This window comes from Aspergillus clavatus, genomic scaffold (assembly GCF_000002715.2).
Source record: "Aspergillus clavatus NRRL 1 1099423829805 genomic scaffold, whole genome shotgun sequence".
Classification (NCBI taxonomy): domain Eukaryota; kingdom Fungi; phylum Ascomycota; class Eurotiomycetes; order Eurotiales; family Aspergillaceae; genus Aspergillus; species Aspergillus clavatus.
Window position 1 is genome coordinate 235,895 of NW_001517094.1, and position 17,698 is coordinate 253,592.

The 17,698-nt window shown below is 51.2% G+C and overlaps 5 protein-coding genes across 5 annotated transcripts, besides 12 other annotated features; 2 read left to right on the top strand and 3 right to left on the bottom strand.

Moving 5' to 3' along the window:
- Positions 1-89: 89 nt before the first annotated feature.
- Positions 90-119: a microsatellite.
- Positions 90-120: a microsatellite.
- Positions 121-1,433: 1,313 nt separating this feature from the next.
- Positions 1,434-1,463: a microsatellite.
- Positions 1,434-1,468: a microsatellite.
- Positions 1,469-1,701: 233 nt separating this feature from the next.
- On the top strand, positions 1,702-3,424 carry ACLA_018810 (elongation of very long chain fatty acids protein; the record flags this gene model as incomplete). Its single annotated transcript, XM_001268602.1, has 2 exons — positions 1,702-2,493; positions 2,570-3,424. 2 exons carry the CDS (start codon positions 1,702-1,704, stop codon positions 3,422-3,424), a joined length of 1,647 nt encoding a protein of 548 aa, XP_001268603.1.
- Positions 3,425-4,356: 932 nt separating this feature from the next.
- On the bottom strand, positions 4,357-4,629 carry ACLA_018820 (uncharacterized protein; the record flags this gene model as incomplete). Its single annotated transcript, XM_001268603.1, has 1 exon — positions 4,357-4,629. One exon carries the CDS (start codon positions 4,627-4,629, stop codon positions 4,357-4,359), a length of 273 nt encoding a protein of 90 aa, XP_001268604.1.
- Positions 4,393-4,447: a microsatellite.
- Positions 4,399-4,442: a microsatellite.
- A 47-nt stretch (positions 4,630-4,676) lies between the features above and the next one.
- Positions 4,677-6,137, top strand: ACLA_018830 (uncharacterized protein; the record flags this gene model as incomplete). Its single annotated transcript, XM_001268604.1, has 2 exons — positions 4,677-4,766; positions 4,815-6,137. The coding sequence occupies 2 exons, from the start codon at positions 4,677-4,679 to the stop codon at positions 6,135-6,137; spliced, it is 1,413 nt and encodes a 470-aa protein (XP_001268605.1).
- Positions 6,138-6,803: 666 nt separating this feature from the next.
- Positions 6,804-8,661, bottom strand: ACLA_018840 (putative MFS transporter; the record flags this gene model as incomplete). Its single annotated transcript, XM_001268605.1, has 7 exons — positions 6,804-6,973; positions 7,030-7,477; positions 7,534-7,765; positions 7,828-7,988; positions 8,048-8,211; positions 8,262-8,370; positions 8,422-8,661. The coding sequence occupies 7 exons, from the start codon at positions 8,659-8,661 to the stop codon at positions 6,804-6,806; spliced, it is 1,524 nt and encodes a 507-aa protein (XP_001268606.1).
- Positions 8,662-9,582: 921 nt separating this feature from the next.
- Positions 9,583-9,612: a microsatellite.
- A 1,878-nt stretch (positions 9,613-11,490) lies between these two features.
- On the bottom strand, positions 11,491-13,947 carry ACLA_018850 (uncharacterized protein; the record flags this gene model as incomplete). The annotated part of the gene is made up of 4 exons (XM_001268606.1): positions 11,491-11,538; positions 11,609-11,991; positions 12,049-12,928; positions 12,985-13,947. 4 exons carry the CDS (start codon positions 13,945-13,947, stop codon positions 11,491-11,493), a joined length of 2,274 nt encoding a protein of 757 aa, XP_001268607.1.
- Positions 13,948-14,775: 828 nt separating this feature from the next.
- Positions 14,776-14,828: a microsatellite.
- Positions 14,829-14,993: 165 nt separating this feature from the next.
- Positions 14,994-15,024: a microsatellite.
- A 52-nt stretch (positions 15,025-15,076) lies between these two features.
- Positions 15,077-15,106: a microsatellite.
- A 389-nt stretch (positions 15,107-15,495) lies between these two features.
- Positions 15,496-15,523: a microsatellite.
- Positions 15,496-15,524: a microsatellite.
- Positions 15,525-17,698: the final 2,174 nt, after the last annotated feature.

Sequence of the window (17,698 nt, forward strand, 5' to 3'; positions counted from 1 at the left end):
GATACTTATCCAGCAGCATACTGTGTAAAGCAACAGTTCGTGGCTCTAGTAAAATTCCACTTTTTCTGACAAAATCATTACCTCGTCAGAAAAAAAAAAAAAAAAAAAAAAAAAAAAAAAGTCCAAATGACACGTCATTTTTGTCATTTTGACCTTTTGATTACCGCCCTTAATCTACACAGTAGGTAATCTAGGTACCTTAGGATATCATGTTGCCTAGCCTATGATCTCTAGTTCTCTCCCACTCACGACAGGGTTGCATTAGCCAAGAAGTCCCACCACGCCCGATTTTGTTCCAGAAGGGAAAACGTTGAATTGCTGCGGCGCGATGCCTCGGTCGGATTTTCATTTGGTTCTTGGCGAAGCTTCTGATCGTCTTTACTCTTAGTTAGTCTATCTACCTACTTCAATCACAGTCTGGTATTATTATATACTGTGTAGTACCGATACTCATGTCACCCCTTTTGTACGACCAGGTCCCACATCTTGTGTTGTTGTTTCTACCAGGCACCAAAAAAGTCGAAGGGCAAGACATGCCCTCTGCTAGGGAAAAAAAAAAAAAAACTCCAGCCTTATGGGCCTAGTTCATACATTCAGGGTGCATAAGTTGTGCTAAATCCGGGGTATGCAGCGGCTGACTAACAATACGGCTCGTGGGACACGATGATTGGCTGGCCATTCTCTAGGGCTGGGATTGCGCATCATTTCTGTGAGGAAGGTTGGTGATGCTGAATATCTACCTATACTATGGATACGTACTCACATATGCAAGTTAGCAGGGGTGGGATACACTACTAACCCTAAAGTAACTGGCAACATCGATCATCTTCTGATAGGGTATCAAAGTGATTCCTGTTATACCGAGTAGTTCTAGATATCTGTTGTTGAGAACTGATGGATATTCTCTTCTGTCACTGACTCTTTGCGTGCAGATGACGGCAGTGGCAAGAATCATGTTCCCCAGTACTCCGTAGTATCTATAGGTATGGATAGCTGGACTACAACCATAATAGCATCACCTATCATCATCGTCATCGGCCAATAATGGCTACCAGTATTTAATATCAATCACCCTGGTCGTTCTTCTCTCTTCATCCTCTCCAAAGCTTCTCACTGTCACACTCTCTCCCTTACACGTCAACCTCGCCCGGCGTTGCCGTCCATCCTCAACAGTGTTGGTGCCGAGGTTTTATTAACGCCCAGAGCAGCCAAAATTCCCAACAAATGCATCACGGCTCCACTTTGGACAATTATCACCGTCTCTGCCTTTTTTTTTCCCGCTCCCTTTGAGCCGTTGGTGATTGAGACTTGAGAGAGAGAGAGAAGACTCCTTTCCTATTTACTAGATACTGGTCGATCTGTCTTTTGACCCTTCAATTGACTGTTTATCTATCCAGCGCGGATTTTGCTGCGTTGGCCTGCTTCTGTCGCTACTCTCCTCTCTCTCTCTCTCTCTCTCTCTCTTTCTTCTCCTCCGCAACGTCAAAAATTTGTCGGAGCTCCTGTTGCGACGTTTGAAACTGAGACATTTCCCCCCCCCCTTCCTCTCTGTCGCCTTCTTTCCCCTTACTTGATCTTTTTCTCCATCTCGACTTCCGCTTTTTTGAACGACACCTCGAGGGCTTGAGGACTCTCACCTCGTCCGTTTCTCTATCTACCTTCATCTTATAGAACAGGACCCATCGCATCTGGTATCCGACCATGCTGGACATTAACGTTGACACCAAGGCGGGTCCTGCCGTCGTGCGCCTCGGTTTCCCGCCCTCGTCGCTCTTGACCTTCCCTCCTCGCGAGCTTCCCGAACCTCTTCCCGCTCCTCTGATCGCCGAACCCACATGGATTCAGCCCTTCAACATCCCTCCCGAACTCTACAAGCAGCTTCTGGACGTTCGCGTGCCTATCACCATCGCCAGCGTTTATGCCGTTACCGTCGTCCTCCTCAATCGCATCAACAAAAGCCGCGGATACAAGCCATGGGGCTTCAGTCAAACACGCCTGTTCAAGCTGTTCGTCGTCCTCCACAATGTTTTCCTGGCTATTTATTCGGCTTGGACTTGCGTCGGCATGCTGCAGACCTTCCGCAACTCGTGGCCTCATAGTGAAGATTCTCACGGCCTGGTCGGCGTGGTTGACGCTCTGTGCAAGATCAATGGCCCTCGTGGCTACGGCAACGCCGCTATCTACGATTCCAACACCGATCAGTGGAGACTGCCGACCTCCGAGTACAAGTTGACTGCTGAAGGCACTCCGGATCCGACTGATGTTGGCCGGATGTGGAACCAGGGATTGGCCTACCTCGGCTGGATCTTCTACCTGTCCAAGTTCTATGAGGTCTTGGATACCGCCATCATTCTGGCCAAGGGTAAGAAGAGCTCGACCCTGCAGACATACCACCATGCTGGTGCCATGATGTGCATGTGGGCCGGTATCCGATACATCGCGCCTCCAATTATGATCTTCACCCTGGTCAATTCCGGTATCCATGCTATGATGGTATGCCCCCCCCCCTCTTTTTTTTTTGGCTTGGCGATTGCTCCGCTTCGGTATGCTGATACTGGATGATCTACAGTACACCTACTACACTGTGACTGCCTTCCGCATCCGAGTTCCCGGCATTATCAAGCGCACCTTGACCTCGATGCAGATCACGCAGTTCGTCATTGGAACCACCTGGGCCGCTTCCTATCTCTTCGTCAGCTACACTCTGCCCGCCAAGTCCTCGACTGCGGGCGCCGTTGCCGCTGCTGCCACATCCGTTGTCCAGTCGGCCGCTGCCACTGCCTCCGCCGTTGGACTCGCCCCCTGGCTGAAGAAGTTGGCTTTCCGTGCCGCTGGCGCCGAGGGCGTTGCCGAGAACGTCGGTTATTCGTACGCTGATGTCCCCAGCGGCTCGTCGGCTGCGTCTCAGTCTCGGGTGGGCCCCCTCGTCACCTGCATGGATACGACCGGCCAGGCTTTTGCCATCTGGCTGAACGTGACGTATCTTCTACCCCTGACCTATCTGTTCGTGCGCTTTTTCGTGCGTTCTTACCTGTACCGTAAGGAGCCCAGCCAGGCGCACCCCACGCACATGCAGGCTGCCGAAAAGGCCGGGCTGGATGCTCTGAAGGGCGTTAGCCGCGAGATCCAGAAGTCGGTTGAGATGAGCGGTGAGGTCAGCACCGAGGACGAGGCTTTCAAGGCCCAGACACAAAAGCCCGGCGGAAAGAAGGCTCAGTCGCAGCTCACGGACAAGTCGCCCATCCGGACCCGCTCGGGTGCCAACCAGAAGAAGCGTGGCACCAACGCGGAGTCGGAAAAGGGCTTCTCGACCGTTCCGCCCAAGAAGGGTGCCAAGCCCCAGACCAAGGAGGAATTGGAGAGCGCGAATGTCCCTGATGCCAAGGACTCGAACCCTTTTGAGGTTTTGGACAAGGCTACTTAAACGCTTCGCCATCCATTTCTTTCTTTCTCCTTGAACCAACACAAAATTTCCCCCTAAAATCGAACCTTGCGATGTGTCACGAGGGGATCATCTCGGAAGCTAGACTTGTCCCCGTTTTTTTCTCTGGTTGACCCACCAAAGATCATAGACTTGGTATATCGGATCAAGGCCATACACATCTTTGAACCGAGTCGAATTCAATCAGGCCCACCTCTGCTCAGATCTAGCATTGCCTGTCTCCTGATCCGCAATGGCGTCACCGAGTAGCCGAGATCCTACATTTTCCTACAATTCCCGACATAGGCCACCTAGATGCGTGGCTCTGAGTGGACCAGCGACTGCTCAGGTGTTTGTCTCTGTTTTCGTCTTCTCTGGTCGTCTGAACCTACTTCTTTGTTCTTCTGATATATTGCTGTCTTGTACATACGTTTCTCTGGAGTTGGCCTGGACATCGAGGCTGGTGGACTCAAAAGAATATCCTTAGGCTGGTTGTTTTCCATCATAGAATTAGCAACAAAATAATGCGATCAATGTTTAAAGAGTCATGTGATTGTGCAGCAGTACCTCGGAAGTCTCATCTTGCAATGGCCTTCGTTCTATGTAGATCCGTACAAGGCACCCATTTATTCCTCATGAAAGCCGACAACTGATTTGTCGTCTCGATGGGAGAAAGAGCATCTGCGCAGTATCCCTTCTTCATCTCCACAACCCAACCAACCCACTCTCGCAGCTTGCAGTTCTCGATCCTCCGTCCATGATCATCTTACAAGTTACAACACCCCCTGTCATGACACACCCAAGCACCGGCGAAATAGAACCCCCACAAAGCCCCATCCACGGAGGGAAAACAACAACACTATCTATCCAATCCGCTCCCCGGACTACGCGGCGCAACGCCCGCAAAAGACCCTGTTGATCCTCTCCGGTCTTGTTTACAACGTCCCCACATCGGCTAGCTCGGGAAGGTAGGTTGGGGGCTTGGGCTTGGGCTTGGGCTTGGGCTTGGGCTTGGGCTTGGGGCTGCTTGCGTAGTGGGGTAATGTTACCCCGTGGATGTCGGTTTCTGGGAGAATGGGCTGGGATGTTGTGTTGGAGCATACCGAGATGTGGATTCTCCGGTGGGGTGAATGGTTTAGATTGATTGGGCTTGGGTTTGGATGCTGATGACTTGGTGGAAGTGGGCCCGGGAGGTCATACTTCGACATGCTGTCATCTGTGTTTATGATGGATGGGGGCTGGGAGTTAGCCTCAGATGAGGGGACTGGGATTGCCGCGAAGATGCTATATACATGAGAATAAGGCAGGTAATGCTGATGTCGCAGGCTTGGAATCTTATCCTTCGGTAAGTCTGCCTTTTGTTGAATGTCCGGGTTGTCGTCTAACCTTTCAGTGCTGGACATGCGACGTCAGCCAGTGTATCTCCACCAACGGAGAGTATATTCCGTACAAAGTGATCGATTACTACGACTACTTCCAAGAAGTCCATCCGACTCCTCCCTCGTTCATGCCGGGATTCCAAGGCGGCTGTCCTGAGGACACGGGGGCCGACTTTGCGAACCTGTTCTACCGATGGAACATAGCCCAGCGGGTGACGGCCATGAGCCTGTACATGCTGTATTGGGGAATAAACTGGGGTGCAATTGCCGCACCCGTCACAGCAATGAGCTACGGCTACTCAGCCCCAATCTCCGAGGACCGGTCAATCGTCTCGAAGTACTACGAGACAAGGCTGCTGGCGCTCTTTATCCGCAGCGCGAAAGATCTCACAATGACCGAGATGATCGGCAATGACACCCAGTATACTGCCAACGGTGCTATTCGCGCCTTTGAATTGCGGAGCCCTCAGACCAGCGCCGGCTTCTACGTGACGTTTTACAGGGATACAACTGTTGGCACGAACGAGACGTTCAAACTACATGTTGGCCTGTCCGTCGGCGCTCTAACCGTGCCCCAGCGCGAAGGTACGATCCAACTCAACGGACATCAAGCCAAGATCATCGTGACAGGCTTTACCTTTGGCGCCGAGACCCTTCTCTACTCGATGGCGGAAGTTCTGACCTATAATATCCTCGACAAGGATGCTACCCTCGTGCTCTGGGTCCCACGGGCGAGTCCAGCGAGTTTGCCATCAAGGGAGCCAAGTCCGCAAAAGTCCAGAACGGCCACGGCTGTTCGGGAATCGAGTTCCACCGCGAGAAGGGCTCTGGTTGTGAACTTTACGCAAGCCAATGGTCTGAGCGTTGTACAACTCAACAACGGCGTGCGCGTAGTCTTGCTCAACAAGACCGCAGCGTATCACTTCTGGACTGGCGGCCTTGGCTTGTACGCGCCTTCTTCCCTCCCTCCCATCACACACCCACCAACCCAGGAAATAACACCACCGGACACAGCGGCAGGTCCGTCTGGCGCAACAGCCACTTCATCGGCTCGGCAACCGAATCCCAAACCAACAAAACCCCTGTCCTTCCTGCCCCACGCCCTCCCCGCCACCCAGAACGTCCTCCTCGTTCTCCACGTCGGCACAGGCCACGACCAGACATCCGGCGTGCTTAATCCGCTTGGCATGCTCGCCGCGCGTCTTCTGCCCGCCGCAAACGCAAACGTCACCCGGAATTCACCCACTGGCGCCTCGCCGGCACCGCAGGCGGGGAATCGAACCTCGACCCAGTCCACGGCGTCTGGAACGAGGACGGCCTGCACGCCGAACGAATAGGCTGGCACCTGCCGGGCCACGACGACCGCGAGTGGGACCCGCAGCACCACCAACACTCCCACCACCAACGACAGCACCGCGTCCATTCTAAGCGTCCCCGGCGCAACCGTCCGCTTCTTCCGGACGAACGATCCCGCTCTCGCTCCCCGCCGACCTCGACGTCTGGATCTCCTTTGTTCTCTCGACGACGCCTGCGGGCGCCGGCGGAGACCCCGCGTTCCGCGCCCAGCTGTTCGTCAGCGGATACCAGTACGGGCGGTACTACCCGTCCATCGGAAACCAGGTTGTATTCCCCGTGCCGGCGCGGGGGGGGGGACATGGTTGGGGTGGCGGTGTGGACGCAGTCGGAGGTCGGGGCGCGGATTGCGATGGACTGGCGGGTGAATTATGTGGCGGGGAGTTCGTTGCGGGTGGGAGGTGGGAGGAGTTTGAGCGGGGGTTGAGGCCCGGGTGGAGTGAGGAGAGGTTGAAGTTTGCGTGATTGAAATTGGGTTGGATGGGGGGAGAGAGGAGAGATGGGTGTTAGGAAGTAGATGTGAAAAGTGAAAGTATGATGATCATGATATTCGTATCTATGCCATGCCAATGCAATGCAATGCAGCCCGTTAAAAACCATGCCAGGCGATGCTGGAAGAAACCACAAGAACTCGTAACTATATATAAATACTAAACCAAGAACCGGAAGCCCCGGGAACTGGCTTGTCCGGGAACACCACCGGCGGTAATGGCGTCGCCACGGTCCAGCTTCTTGTTCAGCCGGACAAGGATGATCCTCAGGACAGTGCCAGAGAGGATGGCGATAAAGGCAGTGACGCAGTTGACGCTCATGGCGATGACTAGCGAGAGATTAGCAAGGGTTCACACAAGTGCTAGGATCCCAAGTGGGACATACCGAATCGAGGAGCATCGCTGTCCGGATACATGTAGCTGGCATAGATACTGCTGGCATTGCTCACGCAGTTGATAGCGGCCAGGGCGGCGGCACGCTTGGACGCAGGACGGGGGAGGGTGCTGGAAATCCAACCGAGGGCCACGACAAAGCTCGCGTACAGGGAGGGGACCATCAGCATCATGGAGACGTAGCGGGGCGCCACGCCTGTGGTGGTCGCAGCGATGATGAACGCGGCGACGGAAATATACAAGGGTAGTGTGATGTGCCAGTACTTCTCGCCGGTGCGGTCTGAGTGCCAGGCGTTGGCGAAAGCGCTGATGACCGCCAAGCAGTAGGGAGGAGCAGTAAGGAGGAGCGTCACGATCCGGCTGTAGTTGAGGGTTTCCACGACGGTAGGGAAGAAGTTGGTCACAGAGGCGGAGGAGACAATGCACAATATGTGTAGCATCTATGGATACCCTTGATTAGAAAGAGCCACAACAGGCCGCGAGGAAATGAGCTTACCAGAATCCAGGTCTTCGAATCGGTAAAAGCCAGTTTCGCGCCGTAGAGCAGTGACTGATCCTCGCTGTCGACCCAGTCGTCCTCGCCGATATCTTCCTCGAGACGCCAAGCAGCCAGCTGCTTTTCCTCTTCAGACAGCCAAGGAGTGGTACGGGGAAAGTCAGGCAGGATCCACATGGAGATAGCGGCGACCACAATGGTAATGGCTCCTTCGATGATGAAGAGCCAGCGCCTTAAGAAGCCAGGAGTTAGCACCTTAGGGCAGAAGTATTGAAAATTTCCAAGGAAGCATACCAAGCTCGAAGACCCCGCTTGTAGTCCATGCCATCCGTGATTCCTGCGGCAATGAGACCAGAGAAGGCACCGGAGATCAGAGATCCCGAGTAAAGAGCAGCTGTGCGGAATCCCAGCTCCTTTCGAGTGTACCAGGCACTCAGAAAGTAAAGACATCCGGGCTACACCAGGCGCCAGTCAGCCAAATATTCCAACTGTTGCATTGGTTGCAATCACGTACAAAATAGGCGGCTTCGACGAAACCGAGGAAGAAGCGAATGACGACGAGACCAGCGAAATTTTGAGCACCAGCCGTGGCGGTGGAAATGATACCCCAAAGGATCATTGCACCAGGGAGGTAGATGGAGGGCTTTCCGAACTTGTTGAGGAGCAGGTTGGAGGGGACTGCAAGGGTTAGCTCTTAAGTCATGCCTCTAAAGGGTGAAGTCTCTTACTCTGCATCAACAGATAGCCCACAAAGAGGATACTGACAGCAGTCTGGTATTGGTCGCTGTTCTTCTTCATACCCAGATCATCTTCAAGTCCAGCCAGTCGAGCAGCCGCCTGTAAGGTATGAGTGGCATGAAGGTGTCAAGCTCTAGGATGATCACTCACAATGTTGTTCCGATCCAAATAGTTCAGGATGTACATGATCACAAGCATGGGCAAGAGACGGAGGTCGATCTTGCGGACGAGGGCCTTCTCGGCCTTCTCGCGCTCTTCGGGACTGAGACCAGCTACATAGGCGGGGGCCTCCTTCATCGGATTTGGTCTATCGGCATTTGCTGGGACAACTTCGACATTGTCCATGAAGTCTTTGTCAACGCTACCGTCGCGGAAGGTCTTGGAAGACATCTTTCCCCAGATGTATAAACGGAGAGAAGTAGAAGGGGGTTACAAGAAGAGAAGGGAGGAGGAAAGAGGATATGTAAGAAGAAGGGGAAAGGGAGCAAGTACAGAAGAAATAAGGTAAGAAGACAACGCAGAGGAAAAATATCAAGAAGCCGGGCACTCAGGCCCTTTTTGTGGGAGAATCCGGGGCATGCCCATGGAGCGAGCAAGTTTCCCGATTTCCAACAATCTTCCCAACCCGCGATCATAGTATGGACCACTAAACCACCCACATTTTACACCGTGGAGGTCTCAGAAAATGAAGACCCCGGGGGTGGAAAAAACCAACATGGTCGAGACGGGAGACTCTACCAATGGGGGAATCGGCGGGATGCAACTGAGCAGTGCAACTGCGTAAGAAGGATGCAACTCCTGGGCCGATGACAAGGGCCGTGGGATGGCATTGGTGAGAGATGACGGTAACGGCGCAGGGAACAATTAGCTACAGCTTACCGCAGGCCAGATGCGAGCGCTAGTCCCAAGTCAGAGATTTCTTTGGATGTTTCTGCTCAGGCGGCCCGGTGGCTTGCCTCTCTGCGGGGAAGGACTTGAGGACGTGTGGAGATGCCGGGGTTGGAGTTGAGGGCAAGCATTGGACCAGTTGTGCTTAGTCCTGCGGAGTAGCAAGTCTAAGCGACAGGATCTCTATGTCCAACTTGCTGAAAGGAGATGTTTTCTCGTCCGATCTTCATATTGAGTCCACCGCCCTCCACTACGCGTGGGGGTTGCCCCGTGGGAGTGTCTCGTGGGGGGTCTTCGAGTTCGGGGATCGGTCGGAGAGACAAAGAGGAACAATGGAGATCAGCGTAATCGGTCAGAGAAAAGGGAAAGGAAGGCATCACAGAGTCAATCAAGAAAGATCTTTCCGGTCGAGTTGAGATTCAAGATGGATGGATGGGTGGATGGGTGGATGGAAAGGGAGTAGGGACAGAGAGATGATGCTTCAACCCCCAAACAAGAAGCTTAAGTAACCCGCAGGATCGGCTGACGCGACGCAAACCTGAGGCATCCGGGCCGAACAGCCTATAACAAGTTAACAACGAAAACAACGAACAAGATTACCAGACAGGGGGCCACAGCAGATCTTTCCCCCCCCCCCCCCCCCCAAGTCATCCTCCCTCCCATCAATCATCAATCCCGTATGCATCATCTCGTCATCGCCATCTGCCGGATGAAATCTTTCCCCATTCTTATCCCGTGTTTCAGGCCGAAGTTCTGATTCTGAACATCTTAATTCTTAACCCCGGTTGTGTTTCGGAGGCTCGGGACTGCGCCAAGTCTGATCCTGAAGCTTGTCGCTCGGGACTTCGCTCCAAGCCATGATGCAGAATTGTGCAGAAGGCTAAAAGCTCTCACTAATCGACCCCAGAAATCACGGAGAGAACTTGGACTCGCCGTTGAGCATAGGGCAATCGTGCGCCGGCACTGATCCGCATCAGTAGATTGATGTGATGGCTAATAGTACCAATATGCCAGTAACAACTGGTTACATACTAAAGATTCCAGGGGTATCACTAGGTACAATCCGAATCAGTACCTCTACTGGTGGATCCCAACCTTACCACATAGATACAGTATCATTCCCTTACAGCAGTAGTAATACATAGCTGACGTAGCTGGCTGCACGATAAGTAGACATGCCATTCCCCCCTCCCCCCCTCAACCAGAGACCCTGCGGCATCGTTGAGAGGAATCATATTGAAAACCTGAGCACTATCTCTTTTCTTTGTGCTTGGAACCCTCTCTTCTGCCGTGGATTTGAGAGGGAACAAACATAGTTCATGATGTAAGAAAAACCACAACGAATCACACACGCCGCATAATTGGAGATGAAAAGAGGATTGAAAAATTTGCATGCCCATACCATCCAACCAAAGCTATTACCGACAAGCATCCTATGATGATAAAAAGGAGAAAAGAAAAAGATGAAAACGGAGCAGGATCATTCCTGGATGTGACACGCAGGGAAAGGAGAAACACACAGCACTCGATGCAAAAGTACGGAAAGAGGAAAGATCGAGGGCTATATCCCCCTGCAAGCATTCAGATGTGAGTCAACAATCAATTAGTCTTGGCTGAAACATGACAGAGGAACGATAACAGCCTCAGGGTGCTGTACAACAAACATTCCATCGGAAATCGGCTTGTGCTAAAAACGAGGCTGAAAAAGGACGGGAGAAGAAAAAAAAGAAAAAAGGAAAATCTGGTATTAGTCAAAAGAGATGATGCTGTCCAATTTTTGCGCTCTCAAAAAGAACAAAAGACGGAACAATTCCGATGCGAGGCTGACGGTGGCAGGAGGTAATGAGAAGGGGGGACCTGTAGGGCAGAATGAGCAGATCCAGCACGGTAGATCAAAGCTCGAGATCCAGGTCCGTGAATGAAATCAAAGCCAGATGATGGGGGGGGGGCAGTCACAAGACAGTTCGGACTGCCCAACAGTCGATGCTCTTATCGGCCGCTCGCAAAAATCCCCACGCGTTTAGACATGAGGGAAAAGGCCGGAGAGAAGAGGATCGACCAGAATTTAGGACGTTGCTTCCACCGTAACGCCCAGAAACACAGAAGTAGAGGACAAGGGATGGGGAGAAGAAAATCGATCGAAGGCAAAAAGCCTACAAGGTGAGGGTGAATACCAAGTGAAGTAACCATCGGGTGTCGGTCTAGGGAGGGAAAGAAGACGAGTAAGACAGGTCTAGGAGGCAAAGGAAATTCCTCAGGGGTTCAATTCGTCATGAGCACAACTGTGCGAAACCGGGACGTGCTAGGAACGCCGTTCGAAATGCAGAAAATTCAAAGGAAATGGGTGTAAATCTTAGAGGTCTCGTGAACTTCCATTTCCTGTGATCCAATGTCAGTTAATCCGAAGATGAAATGTTTGTTGAGATGGTATATAATCGCAGGAACTTACCATCTTGAAATTGTTGAGTTCCTCTTTGATTTGCTGAGCAAGCAATGGTGTCAAGCGATTGCAGGTTGCGATATCTCCCCTACGATCATACTCGCCACTAGGCCATGTCTCATGGAATTGAATGCGAGGGCTAAAGACAAGGCTCTTGGCGCCAACAGGTTGCGGCGTGACAGGGGTGCTCGTAGATTCCGGGATTCGCCCTTCGGACAGGAAGTAGTCTTCACCAGCAATCTTGACAGCCTCGGATTTTCGATTGCCAGCACGCGATCGATCCTCGGGTGTACTGGGGGTACTGGAATGCGGCGAGTCACTGCCTACCCCATCGGAAGGTCTACCTGATTGGGTGGGAATAGCTGAATCGGAGTTGGTTTCTGAGTCGAGACCTGGTCAGTAAATGATGCCTGAATCATCCGCCAACCTCTAGGTGCCAAAGTACTCACTTTTGAGGATGCCTTTTCTTACAGCCGCAAGTATTTCAGCCCGCTCTCTATCTCCACCCACAATGCTCTTACGCGATTGAGATCTGTCAGCCCCAGCATCGTCAGGGCCTGAAGATTCTTGAGCATTATTCTCGACCTTAGGGAAGACAGTGCCACCGCGAGGAAAGCCCTGGGGATCCGCCTTAGCGGGCACGCTCTTCCTCTCAGCCTCAACATTCACTACCGATAATTGAGGCGCCATAGGCTCCACATTCACGCCCTCGACCGATGCCGTATTGACGACAGACTTGGGACGGAATAACCCGACGAGAGAGCGAGTGGACCGTTTCATGCCCTTGCCCATCTTGCGCAGCATTATCGAAGCGGACGATGCTGTTGACGAGACGGAGAGATTGTCGGTGGAGCTGTTGAAGAAGCGACCTTGGTGGTGCGAGTAAATGCTCTCACCCAATCCACTGGCCTCCTGCTGCTCGGCGATAGCCGCATGCTCGGCCCCCAGCTCTTCCTTCAGAATCTCCCTCCGAGACCTCTCCGCAATAACTGCCTCACGCTTGGTGGAGTTGTTCTGCGAAGAAGCCTTGAGAAGTTCCGAGGCGCTACCGAAGGAGAAAGCTCTCCGCAACCTCGATTTTCCAGGCCGTATGTGATCGTTCTTCGAGATATCGGCCAGACGTTGTGTAGCAATACTCTCCTTAGGAGCAGCCGGCTGCTTGTCCTTGGAGGCAGGCTGAGGTTCGGGTTGCGGTGAGTCAACAGAGACAGGTTGTGACAACGGCGAAGGTTTCGTGACTCGCTTCGTATCGTCTGGTTTGTTAGTACTCTTACTGGAGGGTGCAGACTCTGTTGTTCCTGTCTCCCGCACCTGGTTCCTTGTCAGCACCTTGAAAAGACGAGATCCGGCGTGGGGTCAATAGGAATTAGAATGGTGTCGCTTACCGATGATGTGGATGAGTTGGCCGAGTGAACGCTGCCGGGAACATCGCCCTTGGACTGCGCAGAGTCTGGTCGATTGTTTGGGTCGAAGTAATCATGCAAGTTCAACATTGGCGTGGGGGACGATGGCAAGTGAAGCTGTAAATTGATGAGCCCAGCATTGTCGATATTTGCCCAGCTCCGACGCCTATATCGCTTAGCAAGCTCCGCTTGTGGCTTCTCAGGGCGTGCCGTATCATCTGCACTCGAAACCCGAGTATGCCCACGGCTACGTGCTGGGTCCGGCAAAGCGTTTTTCGACGTCGATTGATCCTCTGCTGGAAGGCCGGGGGATGCGACGGTCGCCTGCGTTCCTACAGCGGGCTCTGCTCGTCTATTGGCTCGTCGGTAACGTTCAGGAGAGGGCCGAGCAACGGTGGGAGAGGAAATGTTCATGAAAGACGTCGAGGAGGGAGAAGGAAGGTTGACTGTGGATAATGGACGGATAGGTAGATCGCTGCCGGACTGTCTTGAGGGGATCACAGAGTCGTCTTTGGAACGGTAGGACTGGACGGAAGAATTGGAGGAAGAAGTGGATACAGAACCAGCTGCAGAGTGATGGATAAAGCGCGAATTGACTCCAGCAGGGCTTTGAGGTACCGAGGGAGCAGAAGATGTCCGGTGCTCTGGCCTCATATGCGGTGTCCACGATTGCCGATTTTGCATATTGTTGTTGAAGTTGGGGTTGGGGAGGTTGGAGGTGCCGGTAAAAGCATAGGGGGCCACAACCTGGTGGCCTGCCCGATAGCCCTGAGCTCCGCTCACAGTGTTATTGTACGAGTTCCAAGACATTGCCGGCACCCGAGAACCTTGCTGTTGTGATGACTGAGACATAGGAGCAAAGGAGCCAGAGGAAGAAGATGGGCGAGTTTGGAGCACCGAGACCGTGCTACTTTGTTGAGGAATCGTTTGCACCAACGCTGCCATGGTGTTCTCCTCCAGGATTTTTCAGGGGTTGCCTATGTACTTCGGCGACCACGATGGAACACGACACCTCAGCTGACGAACGATGAATTTCGGACTCGTTCACGTAGACGGCACGATTTGGGTGATAAACACGACTCGATGGCGACAAGGGAGGGAAAATAAGAACAGAAGGGTCCTGCACCACGTGAATTAGTTGTCCGCTGCACGACAAGGAGGAATAAGTTCAGGCGTGGACTGATGGGGACCATCGGCTGCTGACGGTTCAATCCACGACTCCCACTCTTATCCACCCAAATGCCGGGTCTGAGCTGCAGTACCTCTAGAGGTGGAAAAATTCACGAAAGATTATATTGATACAAGAATCGAAAGGCACGCTGATGATTGATGCAGAAACGAATGCCGTAGAAGGAAAACGAAACGAAGGGCTCGAATCAGACGAGAAGCGGAGGGAAGAAGAGAAAATCTGGCGACGCGGTGTGAGACGCAAGGCATACAAGGCTCCCAGAAGGGTGGACGTGGTCTAAAGCATTCGAGCCATGTACGATGAGGAATAGCAGGATAAAAACTGAAAATGAAGTCGGAACAACCGAAAAAGAAAAAAGAGAAGAAAGTAGTATGGAGAATTGAATAGATGGAGAGAGAGAGAGGGAGAGATAAGAGGAGGAAGTTTGGGAGGGAAAGGGGATAATCAATCCTTGGAACTGGCACCGGTATCTCCTGGATTAAGCAGAAGACGGGCCTTTCCTCTAGGAACCGACGAGAGAGAGGCGGTCACAAAAGATAGAGAGGAAGAAAAGAAGAAGAGAATCAATCAAAAAGAGGGAGTGAGAGGAGGAGAAGAGAGAGGAGAGAGGACGGAGGACGGAGGAGAGGGAGGGGGAAGGATGTTTGACAATGGTTAGTGGTAAGTAGTTGTTAGTGTAAGGGCCTACTTAGTAGTAGTTAGTTAGTACGGAGTAGATACTACTACGGTAGATAGATAGTCTAGTGAGGAAAGAAAGAAAATGGACAGGATTAAGGAGAGAGGAATTGATGATGATGGTGACAATAATAATACTGATAATAATGATAATAATACAACAACAATACTGGGACTGGGAGGGAGGAGCTTAAGGGGGGTGAAACTCACTTTTTTTTTTTTCTTTTTCTCTTTCTTTTTGAACTAATTCTAGGTAAACTAACTACTAGTCTATGTAGTAAGTTAGTAGTAACTTAACTGATGACAGGCGGAGACAAGAGGACGGGATTTTCCAAACAACGCAAGAGAACCTAGGGAACGCCAGGCACACTGAACCATCGTTTCTGTCAGCCTTTTTTTTTTTCTTTTTCTTGGATTTTGGTTTTTTTCACTATCTGCCAGGGCAACTCGTTGAGTGAATCCACGAGGGAACAAGATAATCGGTTTTCGACAGAAGTGACACCCTAGGTATGGAGTATCTATCTATTTGAAATGTACAATTGCTGAAATAGTACTCCGTACTGAGTGATCCTGTTGAATTATTTATGGGGACTGTGGAGGGTTTATGACCATTCCATAAAATATTTTATAAAAAAAAAAAAAAAAAAAAAAAAAAAAACTCCCTGCTGCAAGTCATGCCAGAAGTTGTTCCTGTATAATGTGAAATACGCCATATGCTGTAAGTTTGGATGATTGATCAAGGTTATTTGACTATCAATTTGACACCACTTACCTACTCTGTGAGTCTCTTCTCTCCAGAAATGCGGGTTAATTCTCCTGAAACTGATTTCCAGCAACCAACCATATTGATCTTCCACTGGAACACTATTGTTAGAGAAGGGGAGGGGATCCAAGACATGGACAATCATCTTAGCATCTAGGTAGTTTGAATGTACTAGTAGGTAAGGTATCCTGAGGGCTGAATCAGTCTCTGTATTGCTGCTGTATGGAAAATTTGGTAACTGATTCGGTTGATACAAGTTTACCTAGGAATCTCCATAGGTTCTTAGGTAGTAGCAACCTCCCATGCAGGATTAAGACTGACAACTGTTGTACGGAGTACATTACTTGACTGTATCCAGAGTACGAAATCCCACCATAAAAACAGCTAACAGTGGGTCAGCTCAGCCCCCTTCAACGCCAACCGCTCCACCCGTGGAAGGTGTGGGTATACAGAGTGATGCGACAGACAGTCAACTTCCCTACACATGGACATCGAAATGGAGAATATTCCGGAATACTCTGGGATGGTTTTTTTTCTTTTTTGTTTTGACTTCCGGACTGCTAAACTTCTTCTTCATGCAAGTTGGTCGTGGATCAACTTCCTAGGGTGACTGTATTTACTCCAAGCGTGCCAGACAGTCACCCCCCTTTTCCACGACTCCATTTCCATCAGTGTTTGTTTTTAGGTCTGATGCGGCAAAAAAAAGAAAAAGAACGTGCTAGCTGCAGAAGACGACTATTTAGTATTTACTCCGTAGATAACTGACTAGTCTGGGACCATTAGGGATGCTAGTCTGCCACTAAGGTTACTAACGTCCTAGCGAGTCCGATCGTGCTAGCAAGTTGAACGCCGATTCGCAACCTCACGGGCTGCTAAAACTCTTAGCTGTACTGTTGTAACACCACTACCTGCTAGTGCTGTATTGACGACCTACTGACGCTACCGAGTCAGTAGTAGTTCAGTAGTACGAGTCCTGAGCAAGAACCTGGGGATTTCTCCATGACTACTAGTATGGAGATTATACTCCGATGATGACCTTGTCAATAGTTCGGCAGCTTCTCGAAGTTCGTAGATTCGTCGCTCGTACCCATTTCGGTAGACGGGTAGGATCTTTCCTTCAGAGCAGGGGTTGAAAATCAGCGATGCCTATGACATACAGAGTACGGAGTACGGAGTACCTAGGTAGGTATACTAGGTAGAGAGCAGAATAGGGGTTAAGTCTATGTATTGCGTAATCAACATTACGCTGTATTGTTGGGTTTCCCCAGATTTTGTCCCATCATGACTCTATCTCGACTCTTTTTCCTACCCGTATGCGGTACGTAGATGGATATAAATTTGATGACTTCTTTGATCTCTGAAGCCTGAAGCTTCAATCGTGATGCTAGGACACTCTCATCGCGCGACTTTGGACTTCCGCCCCAACCCAGACGACCCAGTAGATAGCCAGTAACCAGTAACCAGTAGCCAGTATCTACCCAACGCAGGTTCAATGTCTTGCATCCTTGGGAATTTCCCGCTCGCATTTTTCCCATCGTTCCCACGGATCCGGATGTTCCACCAAACCTAAACGATTATCCACAGGACGTTTCGAACCTTGAAAAGGAACTGATAACCGAGTTAAGTTACAATTGCTGAGCTGTCTAAAGATGTTCAGAGTCCCTGACCCTGCACTCTGCACACCGAGCAGAAAGGCAACAACAAAAGGGAGAGAAAAAAAAAATAACTCCTGTACTATGAGATACGTACTCCGGATGCACGTCCACGCTAGCAGGGACTCACCATTCACAAAGCCTATGCTCGATGATGTCAAGTGTCGCAATACGGACTGATAACGCATCTCGAGTTCTTTCTTCCGAATGGATTCCCAATCCGTCCAGGTGCCTATCGGCACTATGTCGTGGTCGGATTGACAACCAACTGAATGAGGCTAGAACGCAGGAAGCGTGGTGAATCAATCAGATAACTATCTACGGAGTAGTCGTTACAGTGAACTTTGAACTTCAAGTTCAGCCCTGGGAGTTGGGACGGATCAGATGAGGCTGAATGCTAACAGCTAGCAAAAGCAT